Source organism: Buceros rhinoceros, unplaced genomic scaffold, assembly GCF_000710305.1.
Source record: "Buceros rhinoceros silvestris isolate BGI_N320 unplaced genomic scaffold, ASM71030v1 scaffold4667, whole genome shotgun sequence".
Classification (NCBI taxonomy): Eukaryota; Metazoa; Chordata; class Aves; order Bucerotiformes; family Bucerotidae; genus Buceros; species Buceros rhinoceros.
In genome coordinates, this window is record NW_010423834.1 from 87,755 (window position 1) to 100,200 (window position 12,446).

Here is a 12,446-nt window from a genome sequence, read left to right on the forward strand (position 1 = left end):
CCTGCTGAATACTTCCAGCTTTTTGTTAAGGGGTATTATGTTATCATCTGTCTGGTTGTGGTGGCCTTAGTTTCTGCTTTCCATGGGACAGGAGCTCACTGCACAGAAGAGTAAGAAACCCTCCACCTTGCTGGTTATGTCACCTTCATTGACGCCAACTGATGTAGTCACATGTGAGAGGACCATCAAAGGGTATTCCCAGAGGAAAGATTTGACAGTGATGCTTGAGTTTCTCTCTCACTGATCTAAAAAAAAAAAAGACAATACAGTAAAAATATTTGATTACAGTGGAAATATTTAATTACAGCTAAGCAGAACAGCTCGAACAGGAGGGGATAAGCACACTGCACATCCATATCCATCCCGTGAATATTGTGGAGCATGGAAGTTAGGGTCATGGCTGCTAAAGATTCAGTTCTTTCAGGCAAAGGAATATTGTTAATTGTTATTGTTAATATTAATTCTGGATTTCTTGTATCCTGGATAGACATTCCTCCACCTGAGCTATTGAATTAGAGGCAGGACATCCCTGGGTTTAGTAAAAAAATACAACCCTGCCATAATGCTGCCCTTCAAGATGCCGAAAGAAGGTAACAGAAATACTCCTTCCCGCAACAGGTAAATAGGGCAGTGTATGATAATGAAACTCCAGCTGTGAACTAACAGCTGAAGAAGAAACAACATGGAGACTAGAAATAAACTGTACCTATTGTATTGCCAGTTTCCTCTCATTTTTTCCATTTACAGTCTTTTTTCCTTTTCATACCTGGATTTTCTGGAATTCAAATTTGAGATGCTTTACGTCATCTATGTTAAGATGCTAAAATGCAAAATGAAGTCATCTGTCGAAGAACTAAGCTTTAGTAAATTCTGTATGTGTGAGCCAGATTTTAGAGAGGCAACATCTATTTGAACTAAATTTGCCACCATCTAAATTTCACTTTTGAGTACAATTGACACCCAGTCTGTGTTTTAGAGAGTGATTTTTCAGTATGTCTGGGCAAGGTCTGAAATAAGAGGAAAACGATGCCTGTGTGTTAGAACTGCTTTGAAATATTTGTGGGGTCCAATGCTGAACTCTCCTTCCTTCGTTTTGGTAGCGGTGGAGATAGTGCTAAAAAAGAGGAACTCCTTTGGTTTGACGTAAAAGATAGATACTGCAATTCAGCGTTGCACCACACAGCTGAATGTGCAGCTCTTCAGAAAGCTCCGAAAAGCTCCTTAGTGGGAACCAGAAGCTGTTAAGCCAGAATTCCTTCGTCTTTCCCTGAGGGAGGAAGGGAGGGTTTGAGTTTTCTCCAACATCTATTTTCATAGGTATATGTTTTATATGAAAACTTTAAAAAATACTTTAATGCAAGAGCTTTCCTTAGTCAGAGCCTACTTAATTCTATAGTTATTTGAATTGATGAGAAATGTTACATATTTGTCGTAAGGTATGTAGTTTGGCCCAGTGATCTCTAAGACTCCACTGTGCTGTGCTTGTTGCCCGTGGTGTAGTTCTAGCATCGCTAGTTATCAGGGCTTCCTGTCATCCAGAAGCAGCAGTGGGCTCCAGAGTCTAGGGCTTGCTACACCAAAAGAATTTGTAATAAAGAACCCTTTCCTCTCACAGGCAAGGGTGTAGGTAATGAACGATATGGAAGGTAATGATTGTAGCTAGGCAAATAGAAAATGGTTTCGTTGTTGTGACAGATGTCTAGCATTCTTTCCCAGAATTGCCCGGTGCCTATCTTGAGTGTTAGTCTCAGGCAGCATATGGAATGAGGAATAAGGAATGAGTGTAAGGAACTTGGTGCTTTGTTATTTAATCATTAAACTTAGCTTTTCACCTCTGCTTCTAGTCAGTTATTCCAAGATAGTAGTAATAAATTGATGTGGAGGCTTACCTGTTGACATTTTTTCTGTGATGTCATGCAGGGTCCTACATGGGATGATCTTGAAGGAAGTAGTTCTTGAACTATATACTTAAGATTAGCCTGTGTGTTCACTTCTGTGCTATATAAATGGTGCAGGCAAAGGGCTTCCTATAGGTTTCAAAGGGTTTATGATGTTTAAAAGGACAGTTGAGTTTCATACCAAATTATAGTGAGAATCAGAAAAATGTTGTTGGAATTGGGAGAAATTTGAATATAATCTTTCCTTTTTCCCTTAAGGAACAGTGAGTTTAATATAGTTCCTCAGTTTTTTAGTAAGAGTTTAAAATGTTTGATTGATGATGTCTCAAAACTTTAGAAGTTCTGATATTCTCTGGTATTCTCTGATATTCTCATAAATACAAAACTGTATGTGTTTATGAGATTGCACTAGCTGCAGAGAGAATCTAATGTAAACTGCATTATGGAATCTTTTATACAATAATGTGTCTTCTGGTGATAAAATCATACATTTAAAATATTGTATTGTCCTATTTTTTTGATACTTAGGAGTTGAAGGAATTGTTATCTAAGTTATTGTTGGTGGGTTTTTTCCTGGATATGCTCAGCTGAACTACATACTAAGTCCATGCTACTTGAATGCTGACATTAGAGTACAAAACTGCAGAGATGATAGGTCATTTCCTTCACAGTTCATAGCAAACTTTTCACTCAGTCTTCCCCCTGAAGCATCAGGGCACAATTCTTGCTGGCCAAGCATTGTTTCTTGGTGCTGCTGCAGCAATGACATTCTGACTGTCCAGGTCATCCTGCTCCAGAAAAGCAGATAAATACATGATTAAGGTTTATGGACTTCAGCACATACTAAAAAATCATAAATAAAGTGATTCCTTCTAAGTGGTTAGTTTTTATCAAGCTAACCATCAAGCTCAAAAGTAGGTGGTAAAGAAGAAAATAGGGATGCTCCTTTGCTTTAGTAGTAGAGGGATCAGAGGTTTTAATAAGTCCTATAAACTTTCTATTTACCTATGAGTCTACTTTAGATTTTAGTAAATTATTTCAGTAAGCCAAAGTGCAAGATACAGGAAAAACCTTGGTTTAAAAATTAAAATAATAATATTCAGAAGCAGAAGATTAATTAATAGGCCAGCCTAAACTGAAAGCAGGAACAATAATGAGCACAGGTTCCTGATAATAGGAACCGAGTGCATTATCTCAAAGTAATGACATTTTTCCTAGTTACTTTCAAATAACCTGTTGACACTCAAATGAATGGCTGAATCTTTTCAGTATTGTTCTGGTGTTTAAAAATAATACTGAGTTCTGAGTCCATGTTTATTAAACATACTGCTTCCTCACTGAAAATGAGAATTTTTATAATCTCTAATCTGATTTTAATGACAGAAAGAAAGCCTCCAGTAAATAATCTTGTCCTAGGACAAATGAGCCCAGATGGTTCAGAGCTGGATCTGAGCTCCCAGGAGCTGGCTGCTCAGTGGTGGGAGGACTCAGACAGCTCAGGCCAAACAGTATCGAAAGTCACACTGCCTTTGTTTTTTTGATCTCTCCTTACCTCGCCTTTTTGTTATCAGCATGCAAATACACAAAAGAAGTTCTGAAGCAGTAATATGATTTATTACATTTCTTTGTTTTGAACTGAATAATTAATGGGTCTGAAATCTGGATGTTCAGAAGTTGCTCAACTTAGAGCAGTGCTGCTTGGCCAGCTGCATTAATCATTGTCTCAGTTCTTGTTTTCTTTATATTTCACAGAGTTTCAAGCTGACCTATCATTCATTTAAATTTTAATAACTGTTTTCATAGCTTTACCCTCAGTATCTTAACTTTTTGTCCTATGATGTGGGACAGGAATACCTTTGAGTTTTGTGTGTTTTTAATGCACATAATGCGCATGTTAAGAAGTGATTTTAGAAAATTTTGCACTTTGATTGTATTAAAAATTTCTGATGAAGTGGCTTTTTGACCTGCAAGGCCATCCTCAGTGTTGCAGTTGTCTGCAAAACCATACTGACAAATACAGTTTACTGACTCCCTATCACTGTGTGGTTAGAAGGAAGTCCACAAGAAAGCACATGTGGTAGCAGTGGCATGTTGTTTGAGGAGTTTGGTCATTACTGCCTTTTGTGAATTAGTGAAAGTATTCTAAAAGTATTGATTTAATCTTTTTATTTTTTTTTACATTCTTTGTTACTGGTTCTGGACGTTTTTAAGGTAGAATCATTTGGGGGAAAAAATCCTGTTTAAATATTACTTGAAGGAACACCAAAGAAATACACAAATTTCTAACCTTTATGAAATTTTGCTGATGTCCAAGTAGGTGAAATGCTGAGAAAGAAGGCTACACGATCACTCCCTGTTAACGCTGGTGTGCTGGGGGCATAGCCACGTGCATAGGAGATATGTTATGTACACATACCTTATATGTTATGTACACATAACCTTAAGGCCTTTAAACTCAGATGGATGCATAGCATTAAAGAAAAAAATGCTGAGCTGTACTGGCTACGCGTCTCTACTGATTTCTGAGGTAGCACTGCAGCAAGAGGTGACTCCACATAACTCAATACAAACCTTTCTCTGTTCTCCTTAGCTTCATCTCTCTGCTGTGAAACTGGCAGAGCTGCACAGTGATCTAAAAATACAAGAAAAGGATGAGCTAAGCTGGAAAAAACTGAAGGCTGAAGGGCTAGATGAAGATGGAGAGAAAGAAGCCAAACTCAGGCGCAACTTAAATGGTAAGGTTTATCTTTGCAGGAGGAGTTTAAACTTGCATCACTCGTGCATGTTTAGACACCTGTGTTTGTGTTTGAACCTTTAAATACAGGTTGTCTTTCCAAACACTGAGCACACAGTTCTTCAGAGGTGAGTAGGTAGCTGCAGGAGGCTAACAGATTCCTTTGCTCCTGATGTTTTCAGAAGACATCATTAAACCTGGGACCTCTGTGTCTTAAACTGTTAGCTTTTCCACTGTGAGCTGCAAAATCCAGCTCTGCAAGTCAAGGATGTGGTGATCAGTCTCTCGTCCTCCATACATCCATAGTGGGTTCTGATGTTTCTGTATCCTCTATTCCCTTGCAGTCATTATGACTAAATATGGAATGAATGGAAAGAAGGACTCTCAACTAGTTGATACCAACTACATTAAAGATGGTACAGAAAGTGATACACTAGATGATCCAAGACTGGAAAAATTATGGAGTAAGGTGAGTAAGGTTTCCAGGAACTGAAGCATAAGAAATCAGTGTTTCTTCACTGAATTATTGCCTGTGTCTTCTGAGAGCCCTGAGACTTAGAACTGGCTAGCTTTACTACTCCGCTTTTAAGTAGTGGCCAAGCTGCTGTGCTCTGTAGTGCACAGCTTTGTGCCCTGAGGGTATCCCACTTGCATCCAGGACACCAGGTGTGGGAGGTTCCTTTTGCCAAAGAAAACACCTTCATCAGTCTGCATGGAGGGTAAGATCCTGAGTCCACTGAGGACAAATAGAGTTTTTCCTCAAATTTCACTGAACTAAAAATTTCTCTTTGTGTGACTGTTACACTGTGTGGTACTATACCTGTGGTGGTTTTCCTATTTTTTCTTATTGTTGTTTTTGGTGTTTTTTAAAAAGATTCATCTAAAATAGAACGATTTTTAGACTGTTTACAAGTGAAAGGTATTGGGGGGAGGGGGGTGTGTGTGTGTGTGTATGTGCTGAATAAGGACTTTCCCAATTCAAGTGAAAAATTCCAAGATTTACATTAATACATAAAAATTGAAAGTTTACTGTTAGTCTGGGCAGTTAAAACTGGCGAAGTCATAATCTTCAAAAATTAAGTAATTCAAGGTTTAAGAAACAAGTAGTCAGGTAAAGCAAAGAATTCTTAACCCAGTTTAGTGCCATGGTAGTAAAGCAGAGAAAGAGATTTGTGGGTTTTAAAATGTTACGGTAAGTAGATACAGCTCATGTTCCTAGGGGAACAGTAAAGTGCCTTAGATAGAAATAGTCCCTGAGAGAAGGGTTGGCACTTTATAGGTATCAAAAACATTCACTTTTGATCATGCTTTGTAGGAATAAGTCACCAGATTTGTGGGAAGTGCTTCAGCTGTCTGACCAGTGCTTCCCTGATTGCTGAAAAGCAGTCCAGTCAGGAGCAGGTCACTGCAAGGCAAATGCACGGCAGTGATAAAATCTTCACTTGCCAGTAGAGTAAGATTGAGTAAAGGCTGTGCTAAATATCAAGCTGCATCCCTCATGCAGACAGTCCCCTTACAGCTGCATGCAGAGATTCGTAGCCCTTAATTCTCTATCAAACTGTTGCCCATGGAAGAGAAATGACAGACACTTTTCACTGGGTAGTCTATAGCAAGTCTAGCTTTGTAAGTCTGAAGCAAACTTCCTTTTGACATGATTAAAGCCACCATATCTATTGATGTCTAAATCCTGACCTCATACTAATATAAAGGGATGTAAAACAAAAAGTCTTAATGAAAAGCTGGAATTTTTTAAATGTGGTGGGAATGAGAAGAAGTTTCAGCAGTTGAGTGCATGTAAAAGCACTTGGCTTGGGACGGGTAATGAGCTCGTGTTTCTTTCAGGCTAAGACTTCTGGGAAGTTCTCTGATGAGGAGTTGAATAAGCTTTGGCGAGAATTTAAACATCACAAAGAAAAGATTCATGAATACAATATTCTGCTGGAGACCGTGAGCAGAACAGAAGGTGCCTCAACATTTCTCTAATGTTTTGAGATCAGTACAACTCTTCTTTGCCCATTGCCTTCATCGTTTCCAAGTGTCTTTGAAACCCCTGAAGTGTGACATTTCTGTCAGAACTGCTTGCAGATGTTGACATTTCCAGATACTTGCTCGGTTTAGTTCTGCATTAGCTGCTAAAAGTCTTGCCAGCTAATGAAAGTGTTGCCATTTCTGCTTTCTGATTCTGCCTGCATTTCAAGCAGGGAAGATACCATCAGATTAGCAATGATGTCCATAGTAGTTTACTGAAAATTATGCAGCAAGCGTAGATCCACTGCTGCAAAATGTGGTCCTAAAGTCTGCACAACATGCATGTTTTATTTCACCAGCTGTGAGCCCAAGAGGATACATTTCAGTATCTTAGGCACTGAGATTGAGGTGTACTAAAGCATCTAGGATCTGAATCCAGCTTGCTGTATTAATTCTAGCTAAAATTGTTAAAGCCAAATTATTCTAAAGCTTGTAGGCAGTTTGATTTTTGCATTGTAAAGTCCAAGCTGGAAGCTGCTGAAGTCATTTTGACATCAGATGTCCTGATTGGTTCATGAAATGCCCAGGGAAGAGGGCACAGGACCCATCAACCATCCCATTTCCTTGGGATATTGCTAACCTCAGAAAATAAGAACATTTCCTTACAAAAGTTTTGGCCAGTGGCCAGGTTTCTGAAATACCACCCTCCAGAGCACTGAGGAGCGTTGATCTTAATACTGACCTGCAAAAGGAATTACTGCTTCTTAAAGTGTGGTATTGATGCTTTGTTTACACTCGGTTCAAATGCTAAGTACTTACCGTCTTCTATTCACCTCAGATTTGGGGGATTTCTGGAGCTTCTGACCTATCAGGATTTCGCCTACAATCAGTAACACTTCCCTTCTTCAACAGATATCCACAAAAATGTTATCAACCCATCTGAAGAGAACCTGGTGAAAGAGGAAATCTTGCATAGCAAACACAGAGAACTCAAAGACAAGCTAAGAAGCATCAATCAGGGGTTTGAGCGTTTGCGTAAAGTCAGTCACCAGGGATATGACACAACCAGTGGTATGATATTGTGGGTTTTATGCTCATTTGGGATTAATATCATTTTTTAAAAGTTTAAAATTGGTGGTCCAGTAAGAAGATGTAGTCACGGTATCACAGTACATGACGTGACTGCAAAGGGCTGAAGAGGTACAGTCAGCCTGTTCTGATTAGAAGCCCACACTAGAAGCCTAACGAAAGGGTTGAGACAGCCTGTACAGAGGATTCTTCTGTATTCCATGCCCACGTGAGAAGGGATATTATGCATTCAGCCCCAGGAGGGCACATAAGTGAGACAACATGTAGAGCAAGCAATGCCATCATTCCGTTCCTCAGGTTTTTTTCTTTTTAGAAAACCCTTTGCTACAGTAATACTATAGTTCTAAGTTAAGGACTTGAATTTTTTACCTTTTTCATCTAAATGGACCTATTAGTAACGCAATGCTCAATATATCTGTATGTATGTGAGAAAGCATGCTCATTGTCCATAGAAGCTGCACATAAAAGCATTTTTCTCCAGATTTTCATTTAGTGCTATGTGTTTGTTTAGAATTTGAAGAACCAAGAGTGATTGATTTGTGGGACATGGCCAAATCAGCCAATTTCACTGAGAAAGAACTTGAATCTTTTCGGGTAAGTAGAATTCCAGTTAGATCTCTTATGGTAAGGAAGAAATAAAGACATAAAGAAATACGCAATGTTACTCTGAGTGCAGCCACTTCTGTATTGCTCCTCAGACAGAGTAGTGCTTCTTTATTAAATATTTCAAATATGTAAATGTGTGTAACTAGTCATATGCATGGTTCTGTTGTAATCTGCAAAAAGAAAATTCTGAATCCTGTCAAAGGATTTCCTTCCCATGGCCACCTCTTGCACTGCTAACTTCCTGTGTTGGAGCTGTGTTGAACTGACCCAGAAGTAGCATGATAAAGATCACCTTTCAAGGAAATATTACAGAAGTTAATTCCTGCGGGGTTCATACTCATTTTATTTAATTCAATTTGCATTGAGAATTAGTTTTTCTTTCATCTGACTCTGCCTGTTTATCAGAATAGATTTTGATTGATAGCCTGGAGAAGTAACTCTTCAGGGCTTCTTCATGCAGTTGCATGTACTTAGAGTGTTGTCTTACCCTCCAAGACATGGCTAGGAACACCTTGAGCTTCTTTTCTGGATAAGGTAATGAGAGAGTTTTAACGGCCTAGGACAGGGATTGAAATCTGTCTCTCTTGGATATCAAAGGTCCATTTACTTCTTTTAACTCACATGCAGTCCAGTTCTCATAGGAAGCAAACGTTTTAATTACACTGATTACATTGGCCCTGCCATTAAGAGTGTCAAAGGAAAGCCTGCTGAAGTCTGCAACAAGGCTTCTGCTGACCCCAGCGGGATGTTTTGGTCAGGACTATACAACTGCATGAGTGGTAAATTTTGCCTTCGTATTTGCCGCAGTGAAAAAGAAAAAAACAATTCCATAGGGAAGAGCACATATCTCCTTAGTAATTTTACTGTGTTAGTAGAAATCTTCATTAATGCACAACCCCTTCACCAGAGCAAACCTGAATGGTTGCTGTGCATGCTAGGGTGTAATGCATAGAACTGCTGCCATAAGTAGTGTAAGAGTTTGAAGTGTTCATATGCTCTTCACAGAAGACATGTCCTAAGACACAGAGAAACTGAATTCACTGGTTTGAAGTAGCAAAACAAGAGCATGCTTTGGTGGTTAGAGGCATTGCTCATTCTTTGGTCCCCCTTGTACTGTCCCAGGTTATCTGAGGACCATCTCTGGTATGTCCCTGACCTGTTAGTCTGTTAGTCTGGCCACTGTCTTTGGGACAAACTAACAGGGTTTTTTGTTTGTTAATTTATTCATCCTATTTCAGATTCATCATAGCAGACTGCAAACCAGGAAGATGTTTAAGCCTGAGCAAAAAATAGCAAATCCAGGACCTGAATTTGAAAACAGGCTTCTTTTAAAAATTGTCCTGTCTCCCTTCCCCCTTCTTATGTATAAAGTTTTGTTTGGTGTTCACTGCTGTCATCTCCTAGCTCCTCTCAGCCATCAGCAGTCTCCTTTAGAGGACTCTGCAGTGGGATGTTTTTAGCACCTGCCTTCAAAACTGGGCGTCTGGGTGGTGATGATAATATATTGTCCAGACATTCTCAAGAAGCAGGGAACTGAAAAAACTATCTGTCCTTGACTTAATAAAATAGCCTTAGGGATGTCTTGGCAAGAAAAGAGAGAGGAAGCCTTGGAAAGCAGATCCTGTGAAGCTGTGTGTATTTGTGTCTTAGGAGGAGTTGAAACACTTTGAAGCAAAAATTGAAAAACACCATCATTATCAGAAACAATTAGAGATTTCACACCAGAAACTGAAGCACATAGAGGGAACGGGAGATAAGGATCATCTGAACAGAAACAAAGAGAAATATGCCATGCTGGAAGAAAAGACAAAAGAACTGGGATATAAGGTCTGTGCAAATCCACTGTACGTACATGTTGAAAGTTAATTTGGAAGCAGAAGGTATGTGGATTTTCCACTGCTGATTTGTCATGCAAGTGGAATGACTTCCAGAGAGGGAGTTAAGGCCAACCGGTGCGCCATGTTTAATACAGGATATGCACAATTGTTTTTTATAGACCTAATTCTAAAATGCCTGCAATCTCCCCAGTCTCTGCTCTTCCTGTTGTCACATAGACTGACAGCAAAATCTGAATATGTGATCGTGAGAATTCATTGTCTTACTAAAATTTGTTTGATGTGGTTTGTTTTCCTGCTAGGTGAAGAAGCACTTGCAAGACTTGTCCAGCAGAATCTCTCAAGGTCTTCAACACAATGAATTATAGAAATTTGTTCTCCATCATGGGATCAGTTTGTTAATACAAAGCAGATAATATGGATTTTTAATGGGATTTACCAGGGAGTCCTTCTGAAATAGTAAGGATTGAACAGAGTTGTCCTGTGAGAAATTTTTTTTTGGTCCACCTAATTGCAAGATTTGTATTTGCACCATCGAATTAAATGATTAGGTTATAAATTTAAGTTGCACATCTCGGATCATATAAATCTTATATCTGAATCATGTAAACAGCCTTTGAAATACATTTTTTTCTTTGAAAAATATGTTAAGTCTCAGAGGATTCCTGCTAGTAAAAAAATACTAATCTGGTAGTCAGGAAGGGAATTCTAATCAATGCAAGCAGACACTGAGGTACAGGAAGTTAAAACAAAGGCCAGAAAAATCTTTTATTTCGATGCCTGGCCTAGTACATTTCCTACTGAAGGTCATGAGAATATTTCTACTGACTTTGAGCAGTGGCTCAGAGCTGCACTGTGTATGAATCTTTCATGTGAGAGGGGGAGGAAGAGCAAGGAGGGAACAAGTATTGAGGTCAGTACTCAACTGAGTTACCAACTAGCACATCTGAAGTTACTGAATGTGTGGGTACAATGATCGTGGTCATGGTTGCTTGGTTTTGTTACACTTAGTCATTAAAAAAAAAATGAAAACAAAATATTAGTGGGGCTGGTTTTTTCTTCCCTCTCATTTAGTGAGAAATAACCAGACTTGGTTTTTGAGCATGTTGCTTATTCCTTTAAACTGCAGTTCACTCACACATACAGTTTTTAAGACAGGATGGGTAGTTTTGCACCACAAAAACATGTTTCTATATTCTGAATAGGCAGAAGGCTCTCTAAAGCAGCTTCTCTCTGAGCACGTATTCCAGTACAATCTCCAGTAGAGAATTATTATGACTTTGCCTTTTGAGACCAGATTTTTCGGTTGTCCATCAGAACTTTGGCAAACATTAGCCATGTGGGTTGAAATTTTCTATAATAATAATAGTAGTACTGACCCTTTATTTCTAAAGAGTGTTTCACATGAAACTGTTCCAGAAACAAGGTTAAGGCAAAAGTCCGGTGTGGGTAAATCATTACAGCTGCTTGGATAAGAAGCTCTGTCACTCACACATTGCAGCACTGGAGTGTGCTGCATGAGGAAGCTGACCTTGAGACTCGCTTGCCATACCTGTTACGTGAGGAATGTTGAAGAGATCCATTCAGTCAGAAACAGCCACTCCTTATATAATTTATCCAGTTCCTGGACGCATGGTGGGTTTGACTCTGTATGTAAAACTGTGGTGGCAGTCTTACTTTGAGATCCTGAGTAGCTTACCTTGAAGGTTTGTTTTGTTTTTTTACTTTTTTATTTTAACATAAGTTAACATTTATATTCCAAAGAATCAATCCATCACAAGAAAGAAAGGCTACCACTAATATTAGCAGTCACCTCAGAGACGGTTTGGTTTCTGTAGTTTATGGTGTTAATGGTGTACATCCCCTTTGGTTGGTAAGCTAAAAAAAAATTAACCCAAAAATACCTAAAACCCATTTGTGAAAAAAATTATGTGTTTTTTTTCCTAGTTGCTACAGAGATAGTCTTCCCCATACCGTCACTTCAGGGGTTGTTCAGCTTCTTCACACAGCAGGAGCAGCATTGTCTTGCCTTACATTGTCTTCAGCATTATTTTTTTCAGTTTTTCAAGGTGAATGCAGAACAGAAATGTCTGTAGTCTGTGTGAAAGATGCAGACTTCTTCACTATGTATGTATGTCCTTCAGTTTTCCCTTTGACAGAGTAAGAATTAAATCCAGGTACCACAGGTCAGGTTGGTGTTTGGTGGTGGTAGCTTGGATGTAGAGAGGCCCCACACCACTGACTCCTGCATGGAGGATTTGAACACATGCATTAAACACCTCAGCAGAGGTGTCCTGGGTTCAACATGGAGGAACC

At 39.0% G+C, this 12,446-nt stretch overlaps 1 protein-coding gene across 1 annotated transcript in view; it reads left to right on the forward strand.

Annotated features, from left to right (window-relative positions):
- The window catches only part of LRPAP1 (low density lipoprotein receptor-related protein associated protein 1), an 11,811-nt gene extending 1,058 nt beyond the window's left edge, over window positions 1-10,753 (forward strand). Inside the window, 7 exon segments of the mRNA XM_010140555.1 lie at window positions 4,489-4,633; window positions 4,977-5,101; window positions 6,475-6,595; window positions 7,513-7,671; window positions 8,201-8,283; window positions 9,946-10,122; window positions 10,433-10,753. Coding sequence (XP_010138857.1) covers window positions 4,489-4,633; window positions 4,977-5,101; window positions 6,475-6,595; window positions 7,513-7,671; window positions 8,201-8,283; window positions 9,946-10,122; window positions 10,433-10,498 — 876 coding nt within the window. The 3' untranslated portion in view covers window positions 10,499-10,753.
- Window positions 10,754-12,446: the final 1,693 nt, after the last annotated feature.